This window comes from Eptatretus burgeri, chromosome 12 (assembly GCF_056783735.1).
Source record: "Eptatretus burgeri isolate ZD-2024b chromosome 12, Ebu_testis_v1, whole genome shotgun sequence".
NCBI classification, from domain to species: Eukaryota; Metazoa; Chordata; class Myxini; order Myxiniformes; family Myxinidae; genus Eptatretus; species Eptatretus burgeri.
Window position 1 is genome coordinate 16,969,384 of NC_140972.1, and position 26,858 is coordinate 16,996,241.

Here is a 26,858-nt window from a genome sequence, read left to right on the forward strand (position 1 = left end):
TCGACTGATATGCCTCTATGCCTGGTGTTGGCTTAATGGCTGGGGTGGTGGGCTTGGGATCTTCGGATCCTGAGTTCAAATCCCACTCGGCTGTTGAATTAATACCAGGTGGGGTTGACTTTGCCCGTCATCCTTCCGAGGTCTGCAAAATGAGTGCCAGCAAGCTGGTATCCTGCGTCGGAGTGGCGACCTGTCCAGGATTGTGCCCAATAACCAAGGAGACTGCTTAGGCAGCACCAACGCTCTGCACAGAGCATGGTCCCAATGGATGGATGGATGTATGGATGGATGTATGGATGGATGGATATGCCTCTGCCTGAATTAGATGTCAACCCACTTAAGTTTAACTTTGATGAAAGGTCACATTAAAATCAAAAGTAACATGAGAAAGAACAGAGACAAGTAAAAGAGAAACATCAGATACTTCTAACTCGATTTATGGTTGGCAAAATGATTTTCAAAGGGAACATGACCGTTGACATTTCACCTGTTGAATCCAAAATTGAATCAGTCCATCCGTGTATTCTAGTACAGCACATAACTGTGGCAAGTTTAGCTGAAATCCCTTCAGTGGTTCACAATTTATCACGGTAACAAAAAAATAAAATAAAAACGATAGCGGACAGACAGATGCACGTACAAATCTTAAAACACAATGCTTCTGGTCTTTAGCTGCAGAAGCATAAAAATGTCTATTACCAATAAACAAGCTTTTTGTATTGGAATGCTGATGAAGGGTTAACGCCCAAATTCTCGCCTCCCATGCGTACCTCAATCAACGTTCTGTTGATTTCATCCATTGTTCTACATGTCTGCCGACGCAGCCTGACACGGCAAGGTCTAAACCTTCACGAGCAAGATGAGTTCTTCATTCCAATTTAAATATAAAACTGGATGAAAAATACATTTACAATGTAATGATAGCAACCTATTTTTTCAATAGGTCAAAATACTAAAACTCTCCTCAAAATCAAGTCTTTGACACAAGCCTTGTCAAATGTACAAGCATTTAAAATGTTATCATCCTGTTCGTTAAAAAGAAAGAGTCCTGCTGTTCCTACCACCATCATTTGTTGAAGGGGGGGGGGGGGGAACAAAAAGAGACCCACAAAAGGTTTTTCACATTTCCAAGCTCAGCAAGATGAAATTACCTCATTTTCATAGTGAAGATCAACCTGTCCAACACAATCCATGCTGGCAAAGAATGAAGAAAATCTTTTGTTTATTTCATCCACCAGCAGCTGTAATGGTGCCAGCCATTTCTCCTTTGCCTGTATATAAATGAAAGCAAGGAAAAGGTCTTAACGCATAAATCACCAGGATAAAATGCTTCATCAGATTTTTAAATGCACGTACCGTAGTGGAGACGTTATAGTGTTTAAATGTTGAACCAAAGATTACTACATCAAATTGAGTGCTTTCATGGATTATTAAAAACAAAAACACTGCAGGGGATGTTGTAAAAGTGCAAGAGTTCGTTTTTTTTTTCTCTGCATCAAAAAAGGAAAGTCAGCCTGTTGTGAAATTGCATAATAATAGCATCAAAATAACTTGACTAGAACGGCACTCGGTAGAGCGCATACTCCACCAGGCTGAACAGGTTAAGTTTTGTATCTCACTGATAGGTCGGATCTGCATTTGGACCCTAACCAAAATCGAACCGGCTTGTTCTCATCACCCAACGAACTCGTACACAAAGATTTCTCATAATCCGTGCATAACCTTTTAAGATATCACGCTATATATGTAGTTTTTGGCGCCATCCCTCAATGGTGAAGAATCACTTGTAATTAAAAAAATTATAGTATCCAGATCCGTTTCTTCACCAAAATTGAATCAATGTGTCCTCGAAGTCCAGGCACCCTATGGATATACCCGAAACAAATTGCAATATTTTTCGGACATTATTTTTCCAAGTCCTTTTACATCTGGGAGATTCATAGTGAAAATCTACCAAAATAAAAATCGTGGAACATATTTTTAGGGAGACAGAACATATTTTAGGGAGACCCTTAAATTCCAGAAATTGTATCGGGTGAAAAATACAAAATATCAGAAATACATCTAAATGCTTTCAAAATGAGATAAATGTTATGGATGAATCATATAGTCGTATTAAATGTCACTATTAGTCCAGTTTATACAAACAACAAGAGTTCAGTCGAGTGCAAACGCTGTCCCGGCCAAAACGCGGATCGATTTTTACCTCAACACCTATGTACTTGTATTGTTGTCATGTAAAGCACAAAATAGGCCAATGTACTCCTATTTATGTTATAATATGATCTACATACAAATATCCATGACCATGATTCTTAAAAATGTGTAGCTCTGCAAGTTTTACACTGTGTGAGATTAGTTTAGTTATGATTTATTGATGATTCTTTTTGCAGAAAGTCTGAAGTGAAACATCAAGATGGATGACTGTGTAATTTGCCAAAAAACCGTCACGTGGAGAGCGAACTGTTACATTATATTATTATTAACACATAAGGGATGTGATGGTATCCAGAAAGCCAGCGAAGCCAGAGGCAAAGATATAACAGTCGCAGCTGGCCAGTCTGTTCATGTGAAGTGCAGAAGTGACTATACCAACCTGAGATCAATCCTGTATCACAACAAACGTAAACTTTCTGGTGAACAGGATCATCTTCAGCACACACTTAGATCGAAAGAAACTACATGCAGTTATGACGAGGATTGTGCATTGTGTGGTTGTCCAGATGTATACAAAGGCAAGAAATCAGAACATAAACTTATTCCTGTTATAACAATGGATTTCCAGAACAAAATACTGAGGGCATGTGATGAGTTCAAGGGAGAATGGGCTGACATTGTAAGATGTAGTGCTATTTGTTCAAGACCTGCCTGCTGCAGATGCTGTATATCACAACATTTGTATTGTTAACTTTAGAACAGGGAAACAAGTGCCAATCGTTTTTCAGCAAGCCATAGAGCAGAGAGCTGCAAAATGCAAGAAAATCAGTGGAAGTGGCAGACCCAAGGACCGAAAAAATCCGAAGCTTTTCAAGCAGTAGTAGAGTATCTTGAAAACAATGATGATGAGCAGGTGACCATCAACGATTTGATAAGCAAGATGAAGGAATATCTCCAAGATACTGACATAGAGCCGTACAGCTTTCCACATATGAAATCTGAACTAAAAAAACATTTCAGTGACATGATAATCATCACAGAGATCAATGGCAAACAAAATGTAGTAACATTTCACACCACCACTTCCAACATCCTAAGTAATTTTCATCAACAAACGATGCAAGACAAAAAGGATGAGAAGACCCACATAATTGAAGCAGCAGCTAAGTTCATAAAACAGGACATAAAAGACCTTGATCAGACCAGGAACACCTATCCCACTGCCACCGAAATATCAACAGAAACAGCACAGGAGTTCGTGCCACCATCCTTGCAGCAGTTGTTAAACACAATATTCTGTGGAAAAGATCGAAGCACCAAAATTGCTTCAATAGGACAAGCGATCATGCAGGCAACGCGGCCTCATATCCTTCTGGCACCATTACAAATTGGTTTGGGTGTTCAAATGCACCACCACTTCCAATCAAAAATTTTGGTGGATTCTTTACATCACCATGGGTTTTCCTGCTCTTACAGTGAAGTGAAGAAGTACGAAAGAAGTTCTTCAGTTGCACATGGCACAGAGATTCAAAACTTCAGTGCAAACAATTTTATACAATATTCTGCTGACAATGTTGACCACAATGTGAGAAGTATTGACGGCAAGGGTACGTTTCACGGTATGGGAATTACTGCTATGGTGACACCCGGGACAAAATCATCAAGAACCATTCCAAGAGTGAAAGTCACATCTGGTGATATTGCTTCTGTTGGATGGATAAATGTTCAGCACTTCTTCTCAGAAAGAGATAGCATCCAGTCTCTCCTCTACCAGCCAATAACAAACCCAAATGCGAAAGAACCATGTGCAGATGTAGACCTACTTTGGAAGTCATCGCTGCTGCTGAAAGTCCCAAGACCCCAGTGATCTGGGTTCATGCAGCTCATCCACAAAGGAGAACATCCTGGTGTGTCGTCGGTCATGTTTCTCCCCATGATTGATTTGGATCCAAACGGTCTCACCTGCATTTATTCTACATTAAAATTCATATCTTCCCATGCAAGTCAGTACCAAGCATACCCAGTGGTGACATTTGATCAACCGTTATGGTGGAAGGCACACTTAATGGGAGATATCTTCCTGAATTGCAACCAACTGTCGTTCGTTTGGGAGGCTTTCATACAAAAATGAGCTTCCTGGGATCCATTGGCCACCTGATGAGTGGATCAGGTCTTCAGGAGCTGTTGGAAGTATTGTATGCTGACAACACAGTGGTACATATGTTCTCAGGAAAGGCAGTCAGCCGTGCAGTTCGATGTCATTTGCTTGTTGATGCTGCACTGAATACACTGGTGACATCAACTGCATTGAACGTACCTCTTCCGTCATCATCTGAACGTGTTAGACAAGCAGAGGTGTTTCTGGATTCCACGTCAAACACGGAGGATGTCGTGTTTGACGATGTCGAGCAGGATAACTTTTTCTTGTCTCCTTGTATAATGGAGATGACGACGAAAGCCTGGATGACCTGAGGCTTCGCACATTTTATTCCAAAACCACATGAAGTACTGCAGCAGTTGAGCCACACAGTCCGCCTCCAACATCAGCTGCAGCTAAATATCACAGCCTCAGAGTGTATCAACAGGTTCAAGTATGGTTCGGCCATGGTGACCAAGTACCTCCAGATCAATGGAGCTGGAAAGTGAGTGAAGGGAAACTGGCCCCAATTTTGACCGACAATACACCAGCACCACAAAGGTTACTGAAAGTGATATTTCACGGTGTAATTACCACGGTGTAATTGGGAAACAGGGTGCTACAGTTTGAGATGTATCTGCCAAAAAATGGATTGGATTGTTCCATGGCCTGTGGTGAATGTCGTGGGGTGTGTGCAAACATTTCACTGTCGGCTGACACAGACTCGGAGGAAGACCCAACAGAGCGTTAATTTCAGTTTTAGATGGCCGTAGCCTCCCGATGTTTCACAACAGTTTCAGCTTCAATTGTGATTGTTTAACCCTGGTGTATACAGATGTACTTGATGTGTAATAATGTTATATAATGTACTATTTAAAGTTACATAAATTTTATAAACGCGAGACTTCAATATGTGAAATGTTGTTACCGGTACGTACTGTAGCCAGTCACCCGCGGAGCCCGGTCACTGCTAATTTTACGAATGTGGAATCATTCTGACCCATATCAAGTATTTCTATAGGTTTAGATTGTTTTTAACTTCCAGTGCAAATATCTGATGCTCCTGTCATATATTAAACTATTGTTTATAAGACTGAAACACATTTTTGACATTCAAATTTTTGAATTTTTACGGGTGGGGGTAAGTTTTCTCAAAAAAAAAAAAAAGTTCCACTGAATAGATTTTGGTAGATATTTAATAGGATAGTCCCAGGTACATTAGGAATAATCAAAAACAGGTTTGAAAACTATTGCAATTTGTTTCGGGTTACCACCTTTTTCAGCACAGGGTGCCCGGACGACAACACAAACTCAACCTTTCACCAAATTTCATCCGAATCCGTCCACAACTTTTTGTGAAATCTTGCACACAACCAAGCAAACAGACGGGTGAAAACATACCCTCCGTCCATTGCAGATGGCTGAGGTAACGAGAATGAAGTCGATGGTGCGCAATCACAAATCCCTGCACTTCCCAACTCAAGCAAAATTTATAGATGGCAAAATGTTCCACCGGGAATTACTCAATATCAAATTTTGAGTAAAAAAAAAAAAAAAAAAAAAAAATCTTCTGTTTTGACCCATATGACCCAAAGTACCCCCCCAATTGGGCATGAACCAGGGGTCAAATCCCCAAAAATCGTTGCATATTTCATTCGTCTCGCAGTGTTGATTGCAAACACTGCACAAAATTTTATTTAAAAAATGTTTTAAAAAGTGCCAGTGATGACATTTTTTTCATATTTGACCTTTTGACCCAAACCCAGGACTCCAGGGGTGGAGCCAAAAATGATACTGCTCTCTTACCTCCCTGCCATGTGGTGATCATAACTAGCAAGTTTGGGGAATTTCTGCACAACCGTTTAGGAGGAGATAGCGTTCACGGAAAGAGGGAGCCGGTGACAATATCCGCGTGTTTTTTGTTTTTTTTTAAAGCGTGGGGATATAAATGGCTGGGCATGTGTTGAGAGCTGCAGGTACATGTGTGCATCATGGACCTCATGCCATCTGTGAGTCTGGATCCCGAACAGCCCAGAAAAACGAGGATCAGGTCACAAAAGGAATGACGAGGGAATGAATGAGACTACAGGTCTTAAATCTCCAACCTCTGAAAGAGCGTTTCCTGAAATCTTGGCCACAAAGTCGTGGCCTCAAATAGCTGTTTTGCACATCTCGTACACTTAAACCGAGTAGTCGAGAGCGATGAGGCCTACCCCCTTTTCCTGGGATCGACTTATCTCGCTGGACCGCTGCACCTTGGCCGGACATGCTGCATTGGCATAGCATGATGGCTGGACATGCTGTGTTGCTCAGACATTATGAAATCGTTGGACTCATGTAATTTTGGTTCGGTTTTGCAGCTTCAGGTACAGCAGTTAGTTTGTATGTATCCTCAAGAATTTTTATTTCTCTTTGAAGAGAATACTTAATTCTTTTGGAATTGAAAATTCCCAGGAAACCCAAATATCCTTGTGGTGTCAGTGACAAGGCTATAACGTGAAAATCAAAGGGCGTTCAGTTTGATGGTTCTTGCAAGTTGTGCTTTCATGCTGGAAGTATTGGCCTGAACTTTGGTGAATACAGCACAATAGACAGACAGATCAGTCATATGGGTATGCAACCACGATGGAGCACACACCATCAGCAGGTCCAATTTGCTTCAGTGAAGTCTGCAGATCAGCAGTTCCATCCATGTCAGTACATTAAGCGATAGAAGTCCCACATGTTATGTGATGTGATACTACTACTACTACTACTACTACTACTACTACTACTACTACTACTACTACTACTACTACTCATACTCATGAGTCACTGGAATCCCCTAATGTTATCTTCATCACCCAATAATCCCAAAGAAACATGAAATGGAGCTGTCAAGTCCAAACCTCAAGTGTTGAGAATATAGTTAAGTGGAAGGGTGCGGGGGATCCAAGGTTAGAACGTAGTAAGTGCAGTACAGTCCATGTGATTCACGTAGCGCAGATATACTCTTGTAAACGGGGAAAATGTCAGAGTAAATAGTCTTGTAAAATGGGACGCTGAAGAGGCAGCATAAGTAATTTACAGACAGCACAGACAACTCCCAGTTTGAGAACAAGTTACATTCCTGGACCTTGTTCGCAAAGCAAAATGGTTCTCAAACCAGAACACACTAGAATTTGATTGAGACAAACACATATAAATAAGTAAACCAATGTAAATAGTCATTAAGGAGAATTAAAAACCATAAAGTGGAGTAAAGTTATGATTAAAGTAAATACAAAACAAGTAAAGCACAATAATATAGACAGTACCTTCAGAAAGTATTCACATCCCTCCACTTTTGTCAAATTTTGTTGTGTTACAGACTGAATTTAAAATGGATAAAAAACTTACATTTTTTGTCACCAACCGAAACAAAATACCCCGTAATGACAACGTGAAAATATATTTTTTGAGAATTTTTTACAAATTTATTGAAAATGGAAAACCAAAATATGTAATTTACATAAGTATTCAGCCCCGAGTCAATACTTTGTAGAAGGGCCTTTGACGGTGATGAGTTTCGAGTCTTCTTGGGTATTTCCATCAGTTTTGCACATCAGGATGTGGAGATTTTCTCCCATTCTCCTTGCAGATTTGCTCAAGCTCTGTCAAGTTGGATGGGGAGCGAATGAGAACAGCAATCTTCAAGTCTTTCCACAGATTCTCAATGGGATCTAAGTCTGGCCTTTGGCTGGACCATTCAAGGACTTTCACATTTTTGTTCTGAAGCCATTCCAATGTTGCTTTGGCTGTATGCTTGCAGTTATTGTTCTGTTGGAACATCAATCTTTGCCACAGTCTGCAGTCTTTTGCACTCTGAAGCAGATTCTCCTCAATGATTTGCCTGCATGTGGCTCCATTCAAAGTTCCCTCTATCCTTACATGTCTCCCAGTCCTTGCCACTGAAAAGCATCCCCAAAGTATGATGCTGCCACCACCATGCTTCATGATAAGGATGCTGTTAGATGGGTGATGAGCTGTGCTTGGTTTCCGCTGGATGTAGCGCTCTCTATTCAGGCCAAAGAGTTCAATTTTCGTCCACTCAGACCACAGAATCTTTTCCCTTATGCTCTCTGTCTTTCACGTGCCATTTCGCAAATTCCGGGTGTGCCGTCATGTGCCTTTTTCTCAGGAGTGACTTCCGTCTGGCCACTCTCCCATAAAGCCTAGATTTGTGAAGTGCTGCAAAGATTGTTGTCCTTCCGGCAGGTTCTCCCATCTCAGCCAAGGAACTCTGAAGGTCTGTCAGCACAGTCATTGGGATCTTGGCCACCTCCCTGACCAATGTCCTTCTTGCGCGGTTGCTTAGTTTGATCGGACGACCAGCTATAGGAAGAGTCTGGGTAGTTCTATATTCTTTCCATCTCCTAATGATGGAGCTCACTGTGCTCTTGGGAACTTTCAACACGCAATTGTTTTACACCTTTCAGCAGATCTCCGCTTCCTCACAATTATATCTCAGAGTTATACGGACAGTTCCTTGGACTTCGTGGTAGAGTTTCTGCTCTAACATGCACTGTCAATTGTGGGACCTTATATAGAAAGGTGTGTTTCTTTCTAAATCATGTCCAATCAATTGAATTGGCCACAGGTAGACTCAGATTAAGTTGTGGAGACTTCTTAAGGATGATCAAGGGAAATCGGATGCACCTGAGCTCAATTTGCAGTCATAACAAAGGGGTTGAATACTTATTGACTCAAAACATTTCAGCTTTTTATATTTCATTCAAGTTTTATATTTCATAAATTTGTAAAGGTTTCTGAAAACAAAATTTCCACTTTCACATTATGGAGTAAGTGTACAGATCAGTGAAGTGACAAAAAAAAATTATGTTTGATCTATTTGAAATTCAGGCTGTAACACAACAAAATGGGAAAAAAAGTCAAGGGGTGTGAATACTTTCTGAAGGCACTGTACATATGGACATAAAACAGTATGAAGGCATTTAAATAAATCAAAATGTACATCAATCACAGTTCTTGAGATCTTGATACCCTCATGAAGTATGAAAAGAGGGGACGTCAGGACAGAGGCCCTCTTATTCTCCTCGCAGATGAGCTTGTAGCAGGCTAGGCTATCCCCCACTACCTTGGAAGCTTTGGTAAAGCTCATGTTTTTCAATCTCAGCCAAACCAGTTTCAATCATCTTGAATGCCAGGCCTTCGATGGTTAATTTTTCCTGGGCTTCCACCTCAGCGACTTCTTCCTTGGCTTCTGCAGCCTCGTTCTGTTGCTCAAGCTCCGTGAAATGTTCATTGCTGAGCTGCTCAGGGCAGCGAGAGATCCGCAAGGGATGAGCGCTGAAGACAAACTGAGAAACGCATGGAAGAGGTGACAAGCAACCCAATCCTCGTGAAACTGCCCAAATCCAGAAACACTGTTTGCCTCCACTCATTTGTTCCTCTTTTTCCCCACTTGTAGAACCAACTTCTACACTCTCTTCAATCTCATTCTTCCCCTCCCCCCTCCACCCCCCCAGGTCTTAAAGACAGCTCCTAACCACCATCTCAAATCATCCCCTATCCAAAACCAGGATATTTTCTACATCCGTTAAACCACCCCACATCCCTCCCAAAATTTGGTTTCTATATCCATTTTATCCACCCCTTGCATTCTCCCCTACCCCTCATCGTTACCTGCCTCCCTTGTTTGTCCGTCTCCACCCTGCTGTTGGCATTTTCCCTTTCTCCTCCTGCTGTTCATTTTGCTGTGTTGTGTCCTGATCCATTCTGTGTTCTGGGTCTTCTGCGAGCTTTGACGTTGTAAAAAAGAAAAGAAAATAAAGACGAGCAGCCAGATGCAGATTTGAATCGGCACCATGACACATCTATTGTGTCAGCAACGCTACCATCGCTTCAACAATGCAAGAACTTGGTTGAACAACAATTCAACAACAGAGAAAATCCCAGGTCCGTGATGATGTGAAAGGGCCGTACCAAAAGTCAAGAGCATCAGTGGATTCCACTCGTTGGTGCCAAATATAGTAAAACACGAGTTATTAACATCTAACCACTCCAATATAAACACAGGCTCGGTGCATGTACACCATTGGTGTTCCCACAATCCACTGTAACAAAATCACCATCAATGACCTATCGTTTGGCCAGCAGGCAGTGATTAAATTCCCCATGAAGGAGAACAACTCAGCTGCAGATATCTACGGCCGATTGAGTCATGCCTGCATAGGCGCTAACAGTGTCAGAAGGTACAAAATACACAACCTGGTCGCCTTTGACAGTAAACCATACACCACTCCTGTAAGAAGACCAACAAGGCATGTGCATGCACATGGTTACCAGATTCCATAATCAAGGACCAATTATCATAAACATTTCTTCTTCCCCAGAACAGTGAAGGCTTGGAAGGGCCTCAACTTTGAAGTGATGACAGTAACGTCAGCCGAAGCCTTTTGTCTGTAACTGACGAGAGGCCACAAGTTCCATTCACACTGAACTTTGCTCTCATGGCTCACAAGCTTGCACAGCAAAACAAGTTCTGCAAGAATCTTTGGGATTAAAAGAGGTAGACCAACCAGAAGAAGAATTTTTTTTTTTTTAATCATGGAGGTAATCATGGAGCTGGCTTGGCATGACGTTCACAAGGATTTAAACAGCACAGCTCTCGAGTGCAAGTGGAATGACAGTGTGATTGTAAAATACGTCTTCAAACTGTTCCATGAGTCAAGATTTTTTACATTTTTTTCTTCCAAATTTCCCTCTGTGTAGCCTGACGTAAATACAGTGCAAGTATGGAGTGTATTCTACCTCCCTTTTTCCATGAACTGAGATTTTGTATGCCCAAAAAATTCTTTGTATAACTTTTCTCGTACACACATTAAATCAAGAGATTAACTTGTTTCAGTTAATAATTGGTTCATCCTTCCCCAGATGATATACTGTATATTCTAAATGTTGTTTTATGACCCTCTCTGGTCTGGCAGCAGCAAAGTGAAAACACGATTCAGCCATCTGGGATAGTGGAATGTACAAACTGGAATTAGTAGGGCTGAGTTATTAAAACATCATTCTCCTCCCAAAAAGATTACAACATTACAAGTCTCCAAATGTGCCTGAAGATGTGATGCCTGGAACGGCAGTGATGACTGCTACTGAATGGTTGCCGACTCACATTTTGAGAAATAACACAAACGGGCTTTTTTTTTTTTGATGTTATTGTGTATATCGCCGAGATAGTTGCATCATTGCCTGTCTCAAAAACATGGCCTGAGAGAAGAGCCAATACCATGAGAACTGTCAAAAGCAAACGTTGAAGCAGGATGACTGGCTCAATGTTGCAAGCCATTCTCCACGTGTGCATTTAATGGTCCAGCACCTCATTCTGCATAATGTAAAAGAATCGTCAAAGCCACGCTGCAAATAACAGCTCTACGGTGTTCAGGCGCTGAAACCTGAACAATGGCTTCCGGTTCCAGGTTTTGAAGCAACGGCTGGTTCTCTCAGGGGTCTCTGCCAACTTTCTCAGAGTTGTTATCGGTCGTTCTTTGTTGCGTTTTGACTGTTTATTTTGTTACCTACATGTTTAGGGTGTGTTCCAATTCGGTTTTGTTTCAAAATTTGTGCTATTTTGTGAGTTTTTGTCGATCTTGTCTTATTGGGTTTCCTTGAGGCCTACCCGCCTTTCTCGCCGAGATGCTCGATCGTTTATATTTGTATTTGCTCCCTATTACCATCAGTTCTTATTTTCTCCACTTTTCCCACCACCCCCTTCTATCCCTCCCAACTACACCCTCTGTTTTTTTTTGTCTTATATTTTAAAAAATACAACAAAAAACCCTGAAAAAAACCTCTCCCTCCATACCTCTTTCCCCACATATCCACGAGTACTGACTCTTCTTCCTTCTCCTGCCATCATACCATTTTCCTTCGATTTGAGCCGACCCACTTTCACAATTACCTTCACAATTTCTTTCTACAACCTTCCATTCCCTAATCTTTAAAAATCCATCAAAAAAAAAAGTATTTTCCTTATATCCTTTATAATGATACACCTCTCGAAACACCATGTTTCTCTACCCCTTCCTCTTCCTGTTACTTTTTATTGACCCATCAGTTTCACTCTGCATTTACCGATCCAAATTCATCGTACACCTCTATGATTTTACTTCAACCTTTCGTTCACCTAATCCTACGCAATCCTTATCAACATAAATAAATAAATAAAATAATTAATTCACTGCAATCCTTATCAAAAAAATAAAAATAAAAATAATAACAACAACAATCATAAAAACAGTCTCTTATAATGCTTCAACTTCCTCTTCCACACCTGTGGTTCTTGTTACTGTATCACAATTCACTACTTTTTTTATATTTCAACAGACTGCTCCCCCATCTCATACAAGGAACTCTGTAGTTCTGTCAGAGCAGTCATTGGGTTCTTGGCCATCTCTTCATTCTTTCCATTTCCTAATGATGCTCTCAATTCGTCCTTTCCTTCATCCCTTGTCTAAAAAGCCGAACTGCTACAACGATTCTTCTCTCCATTCTCTTAATTCACCTTCATTGCATCCTTCACATAATGTCCTTCATCACATGTCTGACCTAAAAATTCCCCCCAAAAAATCCCCAGTTTGCAATGCAAGTTCATGTTCCATCAATCATCCATTTTTTACAACTTCAGTGCTAATTCACCCCTCTCACCACTCCCTCTCAAAGCAACCTTTAGTCTTCCCCACACCTATCGCCCTCAACTCTTCCCACTCACCCTTCTCCCTCCAATCACCACCCTCACTCCCCATTCTCAAAGTTGTCCCCCCTCATATCCACAAAGCTGCCTCCTTCCCCTGCCCTTTTTCCTCAATCTCATCACTCCACCTCCTCAAATTCTCAACTGCCTTCTGCCCCCTCTCTTATTACTCCCCACTGTACCTCAACACAGCACCACCAAGCCTTTTCTCCTCCTCATCCAGCCCTCTTCCCAAGATCTTTTGCAATCACATCTATACTCTTTCAACAACTCTGCTTCCCTTCCCCCATCCTCTCTCATCCTCCGCTCCCCTCCCCTGCACCCAAATCCTCCTCCCCTCCCTCATCCGCAACAGTGTGGACCTCTAACTTCAAGGGCCTTCGCTTAAACCTGACATATCTTTCCATACAGGTTGCCACTGACAAACCAGACACAATCTGCTTAACAGAAACTTTCCTCCTTCAAGACGTCTCTGACCCCCTCGTATCTCTCCCTGGCTTCTCCCTCCTGTATGCCTGGTGTTGACTTAATGGGGTGGTGGGCTTGGGATCCAAGGGACCTGAGTTCAAATTCCGCTCAGCTGTTGAATTAAAACCAGGTGGGGTTAACTCGGCTTGTCATCCTTCGCAGGTCGGCAAAATGAGTGCCAGCATGCTGATATACTGTGTCAGAGTGGCAACCTGTCCAGGATTGTGCCCAATAGCTAAGGAGACTGCTTAAGCAGCACCAACATTCTGCACAGAGTATGGTCCCAATCTCCTCCTCCTCAACTCCCTCCTGCAGTATGACATATCTGCGCCTCGTCCTGGCAGCGGAGGTGCTCTCTTCATCAAAGACTCTATTCCTCACTCTCCATGTGCTCCATGCACTGCCCTCACTCCCCCACATCCCCAGGAACACCTCTGGCTATGGCTTCCACTCCACTCCCACTTCATGTTTGTATGTGTGTTGTACCATCCACCAAGCAGTGATGACTCCATTTACACATCACAATCCAAAAACATGGACCAACTTCTATCCTCTCATCCCAAATCTCTCTTCCTAATATGTGGTGACTTCAATTGCCATCATGCCAGTTGGTTGGGTGTGGGTACCATCATCACTTGCCATGGCACTTCAGCAAAAGACTTCTGCGACTCATTGGAACTGACTTAAATCGGTCAACTTCCCGATCCCGGATCTCAGCCAACGATACTCCATCTCTTTTGGATCTGATTTTGACCAATTCCCCAGAAAATATCTGCTGTTCTTCCTCCGCTCCACTCGGTTCATCTTACCACATGCTTGTCAAAGTAGACATCTCTCTGGCTGTTATTAGAGAACCACCTCAGCACCGTCAAGTCTGGCATTTCACTCAGGCTGACTGGCAGGGTCTTCAAGCAGCCATCAAACTTCACGACTGGTCTCCCATCTCTACTTTCCCCAAAATCTTGTCCTGGGAATTCTTTCAAAGAAACACGCTCTCTCTCATGCACAAATTTATCCCATCTCATCTACAGTTGTCCTACCATTTTTTTTTGTATACCTTGTCAAGGCTCATGTGAGAGCTAACACACAACACAGCAAGGGGGGAATGACACAAGAGGGGCGGGAATGGGAAGGACAAAACAGTGTGGAACAGAAAAATGAGGAAATCTGTGGAAGGGAGAGGGATGAGGCGGGGTACACAGGGTAAGCAAGATGGACACTACAGGGACTTTCAGGAAGGAAAGCAGGGAATTTGAAGGAGGTGGGTTTGGGGTGGATTAACGGGGGTAGAAAAATCGAGGATTTGGATGGGGGATGATAAGAGGTGGTAGTGAACATCTGTTTTGAAAGCCTGGAGGGAAGAATGGGAATGAATAGAGTGAGGGAGTTTATTCCAAAGGTGGGGAAAAAAAAAGGAATGAAAGAGTGAAGCTGAGCAGTGATTCATGATTTTGGTAGTTTTACCAGAAGGGGGTTGTTGGCGGACCTTGGGCGCCCTGCAGAAATGTGGTGGGGACAAACCACAGAGAAAGCAGGGGGAGCGAGGCTGGAGAGGAGACGGTGGAAGACAGAAAGACCACCGACCAGCCTGTAGTGAGAGTGAGAGGCCCAAAGACTCAGCCTCATTGCGGGAGATGCCAATGATCCGAAATGCCTTGGTTTCTACAGCGTGAAGCCGAGAAAGGTGGGAGGCAGGAGCACCAGCCCAGAGAGGAGAGCAGTACTCCATCAGGCTGCGGACGAAAGCTTTATAAGTGGTCAGGAGCTCAGGTGGGCCGAGGAAGGACTTTGCGTGACGGAGGATTCCCAGTCAGCGACTGGCCTTGGAGGCGAGGTTTGAAATGTGGCTTTCCGAGGAAAGGTCATGGCAGATAGTGAGACCCACAAGCTTGAAAGAAAGGACTTCTTCCAGAGGATTGTTGAGAAAGTGGATGGGGGGGGGGGTTCCAAACGGTCCTTTCAGAGACATCGTGAGAGTGTGAGATTTGTCCGGATTGAAAGACATGTTCCACGTGTTGGACCAGTTTGTGATTTTACCCAGATATGCAGTGAGCGAAGAAGCTGCTGCTTGCCGGTCTGAGGGATGACCGATGGTACGGCAGAAGGTGGAGTCATCAGCAAAGAGATATGGAGGATTTTCCAGAGTCGGAGAGATCATTGATGAAAACCAGAAAAAGAACAGGGCCCAGAACACTTCCTTGAGGAACTCCAGTCTGGACAGGAAGAGGAGATGAAAGAACTCCATTTAGGGCCACACATTGACTGCGACAGGAGAGGAAGTCTGCGAGCCATGAGTGGAGATGGCCTTGGATACCATAGGAAGAGAGTTTGGTGAGTAGGGCAGGATGCCAGACTGTGTCAAAAGCACGTGATATGTCCAGGGATACGGTTCGGATTTCCTGTCTGGCACTGAGGACCTCCATCCATTGTTGGGAGAGCAGAAGCAGCATATCGAGGGTAGAGTGACCTGGTCTGAAACCAAATTGATGATCGGAAATCAAGCCATTGGAGAAGAGGAAGGATTTAATGGCTGACCGATGATGGATTCCACAACCTTGCTGATGAGTGGGAGAAAGCTGATTGGTCTGGGGTTGCAGGGATCCGTTTTTGCACCTTTTTATGCAGGGCATTAATGTTTGCTGATTTCCAAGCAGATGGCAGATGACCTTGAGCAAATGAGAGGGTGAATAGAACAGAGAGAGGGTGAGCAAGAGCAGAAGAGCAGGTTTTTAGGACACGTGGGCTGATGCCGTCTGGACTGGTTGCAGAATCTGAGTCGAGATTTGACAGCAAGTTCTCCACCTTGTCAGGAGAAAAGGACACAGAGTCCAGCGACAGTTGGGTGCGACTGGGTAAGGTCGGTAGAGAAAGTGATGGGTTTTGGACACAAGATTTAGCTGCAAACACCAAGTTTAGGCATTCAACCTTTTCACGTGTGGTATCAGCAGTGCGGCCATTTGAGGTAACGGAGGGGATGGTGGGGGAACATACACCAGAAAAGATTTGATTAGATGCCACCAGGATTTTGAGGAGGGAGAGAGGTTTGAAAGTTCAGACTTGAGCTGAGGAAGATGTTGATTTCTGGCTCTCCTGAGGGTAGATACACACTTGTTCCAAGCTTTATTGAAGGAACTGAGATTATCCTCAGTTGGGTTTGCTTTCCATGAGGCAAAGGCAAGTTGTTTCAGGACAACTGCCTCGCCACAAGCTTCAGTGAACCAAGGGCGGGAGGAAAGGTAGGAGAACTGAAGACGAGAGGGGATAAATCTGTGCATGAGGGAGAGCAAGTTTCTTTGAAAGAAATCCCAGGATGAGTTGACGTTGGAGAAAGTAGCGAGAGCAGACCTGTCTATAAGTTTGATGGCTGCTTGGAGACCCTGCCAGTCAGCTTGGGTGAAATGCCAGACTCGACGGCGGTGAGGTGGTTCTCTGATAATAGGCCAGAGAGATATCCACTTTGACAAGAACGTGGTCAGAAGAACCAGTTGGAGCGAAGGAAGAGCAGCAGATATTGTCAGGGAAATTTGTCAAAATCAGATCCAGAAGAGAAGGAGAACCATTGGTTGAGATCCGGGTCGGGAAGTTGACTGATTGGGTCTGTCCCAATGAGTCTCAGAAAGCTTTTGCTGAAGTGCCATGACAGGTGAGAGAGGTACCCACACCCAGCCAATTGGCATGGTGACAATTGAAGTCATCACATGAGGAAGAGAGAGTTTGGATGAGAAGATAGAAGTTGGTCCATGTTTTCGAATAGTGAGGTGAAGATGGAGTCATCACTGTTAGGTGGACGGTACAGTACGCATATAAACATGAGGTGGGAGTGGAGGGGAAGCTGCAGCCAGAGGCATTCCTGGGGGTGTGGGGGAGTGAGGGCAGTGCATGGAGAGTGAGGAATCGAGTCTGATGAAGAGAGCAACTCCTCCACCAGGACGAGGCGTCTGTCATACCGGAGGAGGGAGTAACTAGGGAGAGAGACTTGGGAGTCAGAGATGTCTTGGGGGAGGAAAGTTTCTGTTAGGCAGATTATGTCTGGTTTGTCAGTGGCAACCTGTATGGAAATATCTGAAAGGTTTGAGCGAAGGCCCTGGATATTTGAGGTCCACACTGTCAATGAAGAGGGAAGGTGAGGAGGCTTTGGGTGCACGGGTGGGAGGGGACGGGGAAGGATAGGACAAGGGACGAGGGGGGGGGGGTAAGGAGGGTTGTTGAAAGAGTGTGGGGAATTTCAGAATAGCTTGGGGAGGGGGCCGAATGAGGATGAGAAAAGGCTCTGTGGTGCTGGGGGACAAGAGAGGGGGAGTAGGCAGTTGAGGATTTGAGGAGGTAGAGTGAAGAGATAGAGGTGAGAGGGCAGTGGAAGGAGGCAGCTTTGTGGATGAGAGGGGGGGGCAACTTTGAGAAGGATGAGTGAGGGGAGTGAATGGTGGGAGAAAGGTGAGGGGGGAGTTTTTGAGAGAGGTGAGAGGGAGGCTTGGAGGGAGAAGAGTGTGATGGTTACTTTGAGAGTGAGGGGTGAGAGGCACTGAAATTGGAAAAAAAGAATGGTTGATGGAAAGCGAACATTCGTAGCAAACGGGGGATTTTTTTTTTAAGTTTTCGGTCAGAGATGCGATTAAACACGTTTCTTGATGGATGCAATAAAGGCAAATTCAGAGAATGGAGAGAAGAAATGCTGTAACAGTTGGATTTTTTTCGGCAAGGCATGAAGGAAAGGTCGAATTGAGAGCAGTCTGTTTAAATAGTAGAAGAGTAGTGCATTATGATACAGTCAAGAGTACCACACGTCTGAAAGAGGAAGATGAAGCATTACGAGATCGTTTTTATTAGTATTATTATTGTTTGAGAGAGTTTTCATCAGATTAGGTCATGGAAGTGTTGATGAAAAAAACCATGAGGTGAATGGTGAAATTGGATCGATAAACGCAGGGGGTCTAAACAGATCACGTGGTTATGAGAGAAGCACTTGGCTCTGGGAGGTGTATCGTCAAAAGTGAAATTATTTATTTTAAATAAGGATTGCGCAACATTTGGAAAAGGGAAGGTTGAAGTAAAATCGTGGAAGTGTGTGGTAAACGCAGTGTGAAGCTGCTGGGTCGATGAAAAGTATCAGGAAGAGTAGAGAGAGACACGTGGTTACAGGAGGTGTAGAGATTGAAAGGACACAAGGAAGATTATTATTTTTTGATGTATTTTTGAAGAACAGGTAATATTCGAGAATGGAAGGTTGTAGATCAGAAGAAATGGTGAAGGCAATGGCGAGAGAGGGTCAGCTCAGTGGAATAAAGATGGTGTGCCAGCAGGAGGAAGAAGAGGATGAAGAAAAGAAGAAGAAGAATCAAGACTTGTGAGTGTGCAAGGAGAAAGGTATTATTTTTTTGATTCAAGACAATAAATAGAGTGTTTAGTTGGGAGGGATGGGGGATGTTGGGAAAGTGGGGAAGATAGAAATTGAAGGTAATGGGGAGAAAATACAAATAAACATGATCGTACATTGAGCGGAACGATGGGTAGGCCTCAAGCACTCGGTAAGACAAGGTCGTCAAAAACTCACAAAATAGCACGATTTTTGAAACAAACCGAACTTGGAATGCACTGCAATATGCAGGTGAGAAAATAAACAGTTAAAACGGGACAGATAACGACCGGAAACTTAACTTTGAGATCGTCAGCAGAGAGCCCTGAAGGAGACTTGCCAATGTTCCAAACCCAGAACCGGAAGTCTACTTTACCAAGTTGTAGAAGTTGTCTCAACCCTTCTTCCTGCCCATGGTACACTGAAGCTTGTGGTGAGGCAGTTGTCATGAAACAACTTGCCTTTGCCTCATGGAAAGCAAACCCAACTGAACGTAATCTCAGTTCCTTCCACAAAGCTTGGAACAACTGTACATCTACCCTCAGGAGAGCGAGAAAACAACGTCTTTCGAATCTCAAGTCTGAACTCTCAAATCTCTCTCCCTCCTCCAAATCCTGGTGGCCTCTAATCAAATCTGTTTCTGGTGTATGCTCTCCTCCATGCCCTCCCTTACCTCAAATGGCCGCACAGCTGAGACCGCACGTGAAAAGGCTGATTGCCTAAACTCCATGTTTGCTTCTAAATCTTGTGTCCGAAACCCATCGCTTTCTGCAACCACCTTACCCAGTCGCACCCAACTGTCCCTGGACTGCGTCCTTTCCTCGTGACAAAGTGGAGAGCTTACTGTCAAACCTCGACTCAGATTGTGCAAACAACTCCAGACGGCATCAGCCCACGTGTCCTAAAACTGCTCTTCTGCTCTTGCTCATCCTCTCTCTGTTCTATTCACCCTCTCATTTGCTCAAGGTCATCTGCCATCTGCTTGGAAATCAGAAAACATTACTGCTCATGATTTTAAAAAGGTGCAAAAACAGATCCCTGCAACGACAGACCAATCGGCCTTCTCCCAATCATCAGCAAGGTTATGGAATCCATCATCGCTTCAGATATTAAATCCTTCCTCTTCTCCAATGGCTTGATTTCCGATCATCAATTTGGATTCAGACCACATCATTCCACCCTATCCTATATATGCTGCTTTTGCTCTCCCAGCAATGGATGGAGGTCCTCAATGCCAGACATGAAATCAGAGCCATCTCCCGAGACATATCGCATGCTTTCGATATGGTCTGGCTCCCTGCTCTATTCACCAAACTCTCTTCCTATCCAAGGCCATCTCCACTCATGGCTCGCAGACTTCCTCTCCTGTCGCAGCCAAAGTGTTGCCCTAAATGGAGTTATTTCATCTCCTCTTCCTGTCCAGACTGGAGTTCCTCAAGGAAGTGTTCTGGGCCCTGTTCTTTTTCTGGTTTTCATCAATGATCTCTCAGACTCTGGAAAATCCTCCATATCTCTTTGCTGACGACTCCACCTTCTACCATACCATCGGTCATCCCTCAGACCGGCAAGCAGCAGCTTCTTCACTCCCTGCAGATCTGGATAAAATCACAAACTGGTCCAACACGTGGAACATGTCTTTCAACCCTGACAAATCTCACACTCGATGTCTCTCCGAAAGGACCGAATGGAACACCCCCCCCAACCTACTTTCTCAATAATCCCCTTGAAAAAGTCCTTTCACTCAAGCTTATGGGTCTCACTATGATCTTTCCGGGGAAAGCCGCATTTCCAAGTTGGCCTTCAAATCCAGTTGCCGATTGGGCATCCTCCGTCGTGCAAAGTCCTTCCTCGGCCCACCTGAGCTCCTGACCACATACAAAGCTTTTGTCTGCCTGATGGAGTACTGCTCTTCCACCTCTGGGCTGGTGCTCCTTCCTGTCTCTTACCTTTCTCGGCTTCACGCTGTGAAAGCCAAGGCATTTAGGATCATTGGTATCTCCCACGGTGAGGCTGAGTCTTTGGGCCTCTCACTCTCTCACCGCAGGCAGGTTGGTGGTCTTTCCTCTACCTTCTCCTCTTCGGTCTCGCCCACCCCCCACTATGTTTGCGATATGTCCCACCTCCCCCCGCCCCCCGCCATATTTCTGCAGGGCGCTCAAGGTCCACCAGCAACTTCCTTCTGGTAAAACTACCAAAATCACGAATCACTGCTCACCTTCACTCTTTCATTCCTCTTTTTTCCTGCCTTTGGAATAAACTCCCACACTCCCTTCAACCTGACTCTTCCCTCCAGGTCTTCAAGACGGCTGTTGACCACCACCTCTTATCTTCCTCCATCAAAAACCACGATCTCTTCTACCCCCCACTGATCCACCCAAACCTAACTCCTTCAAATGCCCTGCTTTCCTTCCTGAAAGTTCCCTGTCGTTTAAAGTCCTGAAAATCCCTGTGGTGTCCATCTTGTTTTCCCCGTGTTGCCCGCCTCATCCCTCTCCCTTCCATAGATCTCCTCATGTCTCTGTTCCTAACTGTTTTGTCCTTCCCTCTCCCACCCCTCTTGTCTTCTGCCCCCCCCCTTGTTGTGCGTTGTTTGTTAGCTCTCATACGAGGCTCGGCAATGCACACAAAAAATGCATTCATGGCTGAAAAAGAAAGACCGAAGGAAGTTGCCAACAAAATCTCACCTTCAGGTGAACCAAGTATGTGATACAGAACATTCTAATGCAGGATTTTGCATTGAGAATTTCAAACTTTTCCAGGGCGTGGGGGCATTCTCTCAAACCCTGCTTCAAAATCTGTGGCGTTCACAAACCATGCCATCGGTGGTCGTTCCTGACCTCTTCAAAATATTCTCAAGCATGTTACAATGGATCTCGATAAAAAGCCAAGGCTATGCCTCTCTACACTCGGTGATAAAAGCCAACCACCTATTTTTTTAATTGGCCATCGACTCAAATATTTAATGAGAACGCTGCCAAAGTTTATTTATGGAAATTCCTACAATGGACCGTTTTAAACTAATGTCAAAGCAATGTATGCACTTTAGCCTCAAAAGTGAAAAATGCACAGTAATAAAAATCCCCGGACAGCCGTTTTGCATTTTGGGGCGCATATACCTGGAAATAGTTCTGCGTTGATTTGAACAAAAGCATTTGCATATTAAATGACATAAAATTTAAGAAATAAAAAGATTATATCTGTATGATCTCTGTTTTACATTTTATTAATTATTCTATTCCTCTCTTCTCCCATCTATGGGACCAGCATCCAGAGGCTCTTCTGTCTCTATCTTCCCTCTTGAGCTTCAAGCAAGTAGTGCTGAATCTCTTATCATTCCCAATTCTGACCAACGACTTTTATTACCCCCATGAACCTTTCCTAACCCAACCATCTAGCTAGTTTCAGTGTTTCCTCTGCTCCTCCCTCTCCTCTTTTCCTGGTACTTCATTCCAATGATATTCGTTTGTCCCACTCTCAGTTGTACCTTTGCTCTTCCATGAGCCTCGCTCCAACAAAGAAAAAAAACATTGTGTGGAGTTATACCATTGTGCAGAAGGGGGAATGCAAGTAAAGCTAGAGAAAATGAAATTGGTGTTTGTAGATATTGGTGTACCAGAGAGAAAGTTTCATGTTGTTTGAATGAACTCACATATTTGCAGAATTTGTTTAAAGACAAAACATTTGAGCACCTGAAAGTTATCCTGCTCCACTTTTTGCAACTTATCCTTGAGTTGCCTTACTTCCTCGGTCATTTTTTCAATGTCCGCCAGCCGCTGCACAAACTCATCAACCACCTGTTCACAAAACACAATATGATGAGCAGTCTAAAAGGCAAACATAGGGGTTACATTAAAGGCCATGAGAGGCACAGAGGATGGTATTGATAACAGGTGATGTATTAAAAACAACAACAAAAAAAAAACTTTAGCGTCAAAGCACACATAATGCAAGCTGGAAAACCAAACAACATTAAAAACTACGCATCCTCCAAATGTGTAATCTGTAAGTCAAGTTCACCTAATTGCATTTTAGGCAACATCCACTCAATCGATGTTTTTATTTTTTTTTGGAGGGTGGGGGCATGATGACAAAAATTTGGTGTCAATAACCTTTACTTGTAAATATATCTTTAATAAATGTTCATAATTTTCAAACTCTATCCAATTGCAAGCTATCCTTAAAGTCAGGAAAAGCCCACACGCAGCCTGCATGCAGCAGCCCACAGAGCAACGTAATATCTGACATGCATAGCAAAACTCTCCTGCCTGAAACAACCTGTTGATCAAGTGTATAGTGGTTAAATCTACTTTTGCATGCCTCATGAGACCCTGGCAAGGAGACAGCAAGTTGCCACCTTTGTAATCCGTTCCCTGCCATAATGTAGTTATTTGTAACAGTGATTTCAAGCTCATGGAAGAGCTTACACATTTATCAAAGAGAAAACAAGGACATTAGGAGACACCAGTGAACTTTGCACAAATTACATGGGCAAAAGTAGACAAAGGATAAATCGTCATTGTATAAACCCTGATTCAGCTATAAACTGTCGTCCTGCCATTTCATAGCCAGGGTGATTCATCAATGTGTGTGCCGTTCCATGGAGGGACGTTAAACGGGAATCCAGTCTGCCAGCATACATTAGTGGACGTTAAAGATCCCACAGCGTCCTTTGCGAAGAGTAGGTGAGCTATCACCGACCTCATGGCCAAATTCCAAATTCCTGCCTTAACCAGCAGAAGGCATTGCATCAGCGGCACAGCTGCACTCTCAGCTAGTGATGCTCCCCCGCAGCCTTGTGTTACATACGAATGAAGAAAAATCATCATGGTTAAACAAGGGATTTAACGATGCAATACCAGCATAAGTTAGGTGCTCAAACTGGAATATGAAACAGGACAACTGAAACACCGAGTTGGAAATAAAAGCTCTTTCCCATATGCAGATTGATATGGGGAAGAAGAATTGCTTTTGAACCAATAAGCCTGTCCATTAAGAAGAAGAAAAAAAAAAGGATTTGAATTTACAACTCCTCAGCCCTGTGGTGATGATTTCCAGTCTGCTCTATATAAGGGCAATGAGGAAAACAGTGCAAGTCTCAACCATTTCTCGGACATGCATTTACTGATCTTGTTCAAACGTGGCAAACAGATAATGAATGATGGCTTACATATACACATCATTTTTTTTTGAGATCAGATCCAAGATGGCCAACTGGTGACCATAATTTGTTACTTAAATGTGTCGCCAACCTTTTTCAGACATGCATGATTCAATTTTGTTCAAACTTGGCACAAGCACAGTACATGATGGCATACATGCGCAGTTCAATTTATTTTGCGATCTGATTCAAGATGGCCGACTGGTAGACTGGCGGCCATTTTCGTTGTAACAAAAAAAACCCAGTATCGAACATGCCCTCAACCATTTATCAGACATGCATTTACTGGTCTTGTTCAAACTTTGTACACAGATAATGAATGATGGCTTTTACATATGCATGTCATTCTTTTTGACATCAGATCCAAGATGGCTGACTGGCGGCGATTTTGTTACTTAAATGTGTCCCCAACCATTTCTCAGACATGCATGGTCCGATTTTGTTCAACTTGACTCGAGCACAGTACGTGATGGCATACACATGCATCTAACTTTATTTTGCGATCTGATCAAAGATCGCCAACTGGTAGATTGGTGGCCATTTTAGTTGTACATAAATATTGGCTAGCCCTTTAACTCCATACAGCAAAATTACTAAAACAATGGGGGCTATGACATTTTATGGTTATTTTACTTGTTTTTTGAGAATTTTTTTAAAAATTAATTAAAAATGAAAAGCTTTCTGAACTCACCCCAAAAGCTGATAGCTTACAGCTGCCTGTGCTGCAAACTCCCAAGGACGTGGACCGGTGCAAGGCACAAAGGTTCATAGATGGGCGGGTTCTATTCAAACCTTCGACCATCACTGCCAGTGAGTGGACTTTGAACCTTGTGGGATTATCTCGTGTGAACATGGCAGGTTTGGTGATTCATTTAATGGACCTCTGCTATCGGAAGACTAGGCCATCATTACCAACATTCAGGCAGACTTCCCAGAGGGAGACACTATCTGGTTTGGGTGCTTCTTAACACCGATGGGAAGGTCATATCTCGGGCTTGTCAATGCACAGAGTAAGTTTAAAATTATATTTACTACTAATCATGTTTGGGAGGAGGTTGGGTGGGAGTGGGAGCTATAATGGGCTGTGAGGACTGTTATACATCTTTTGTTTGTTTGGTTCCGGAGCCACAAGAGACATTATACTGCTGGAAAAGGTACGAACCAGACACCTCTCATCTACGGACACCTCTTGTGTTTCTGATATTTCCATGAATCCAATTTGCATTCAGGAAAGGAACAATTACGGTTAACCAGACCGAAATTGCCACTCTTTCTTTGAAATGCTGAAATATGTTAAAAAGACTATTTGAGTTGCAGATTTCATGCTCGCAATGGCGGGATAAAAAGTGGCCGGTGAGAAGAACTGAGTCACTGAAAACGCACACACAGAGCGTGTGAAAAAGGTTTAATTTTGAAAGTTTCAGATTGACCCCACACCAGAGAGGGCAATGGAACAAGGCAACCAGAACCAAGCCAGTATCCTCACCATTGTAAGCTTATCTATTATACAAGGCAGCAACAAGAAAGAAGTATTATTTAAAATTACATTTTATTTGGGATTTTGTTATTGCTGCCAACATTTACCTGCATGTTTATGTTGTAGCAGTCTGCTCTTGCCCTTGCATCAATGATCGAAGCATCTATTTCATCAATATCATTTGGCAGTTGACTAAGTTGCTGCAAGAAAAAAGGGGGGGAGGGAGGGAGGAAGATTCTAGAATACAGGTACAAAAATTCAAAGTATGGCAATCAAAAAGTCCAACAAAATTTATGTTGTCTTTCATGACATAAAACTTTTATGGACAGCAGTAAGCATTACATTACAAATGAAAACCATGCATTAAGGAATAGCATATTTGGCTTGCAAATGAGTTCAGAAGACTCATCTTGTCAGGGATGTAAAAGCTCATGGAAGACAAAAGAGGACAATAAAAAGGGGGCAAAAGGAAAACAACAAACAGTGTACAACATGCACAGGGTCTCAGCAGCTGCAGTAAAGCAAATCAGTAGTTGTAATGGAAGAGACCATGAGGACATCAGACATGAAATTCTGGAGGGAAGAGATCAAGACAAATAAAATCAAGAAGACAAAGCAAAAGAGTGAGGGTAGCAGCAAGAGTGGAATTTAACTTAGGAGTTTAACCAGGAGAAGGCTACCTGAGAGAGGAAAAGAGGAAAGAGGAAAAAAAAGAGATGCAACATGCAAGTTAGAGGGTTGAGTTTGGAAGGGTAAAAGGATTGTGGGTAAGGACAGGGGATGACATGAGATGACAGTGGACCACTTGCTTGAAGTCCATTGGGTGGGAAGAATAGCATAGAACAACCCATGGAGAGCAGTTCCACAGACAGGAGATTCGAGAAATGTAAGAGATTGTGTGCCGCCTGGAGACCACCCCCCCTATATTTAACAGACGCATCGCACACACCGATCAAGGCTGTACAGATGTAAAATCTGATACAATGACCTCAAGTTAAGTCAATGGAATGACAAAACAATACCTCTCTACCCAAACAGTTTTTGTGACATGAGATATTGCTCCCTCCACACCCCCCCCGCCCCCACCCTCAGACACCAACAAGGAGTAAACTATATTTTTGGCAATTTAGAACGGTGAGATACGGTTTCCAAATCTCCAGCATCAGAATGATTGAGTGGCATATTATATTGACCTGATCTTACATGTTATAATGCGATGCATGGTCTGAGTCTTTCAATAACATGATCTACAGGACCTTCACAAAATATTCACACCCCTCGACTTTTGTCACATTTTGTTGTATGACAACCTGAATCTAAAATGGAATGAATTGAATTTTTTTTTCACTGATCTACACAAAATACCAAATAATG

At 43.2% G+C, this 26,858-nt stretch overlaps 2 protein-coding genes across 12 annotated transcripts in view; one reads left to right on the forward strand and one right to left on the reverse strand.

Moving 5' to 3' along the window:
* The window catches only part of LOC147015168 (uncharacterized), a 126,892-nt gene that overhangs the window by 70,553 nt on the left and 29,481 nt on the right, over positions 1–26,858 (forward strand). The window lies entirely within an intron of this gene.
* The window catches only part of SMC5 (structural maintenance of chromosomes 5), a 166,685-nt gene that overhangs the window by 64,378 nt on the left and 75,449 nt on the right, over positions 1–26,858 (reverse strand). For all 7 annotated transcript variants that reach the window (XM_085849690.1, XM_085849692.1, XM_085849693.1 and 4 more), the window contains 3 exons: positions 25,592–25,684; positions 22,539–22,643; positions 1,152–1,271 (listed from right to left, as the gene is read on the reverse strand). In XM_085849690.1, the coding sequence (XP_085705816.1) occupies positions 1,152–1,271; positions 22,539–22,643; positions 25,592–25,684 (318 nt within the window). The remainder of the gene's footprint in view (positions 1–1,151; positions 1,272–22,538; positions 22,644–25,591; positions 25,685–26,858) is intronic.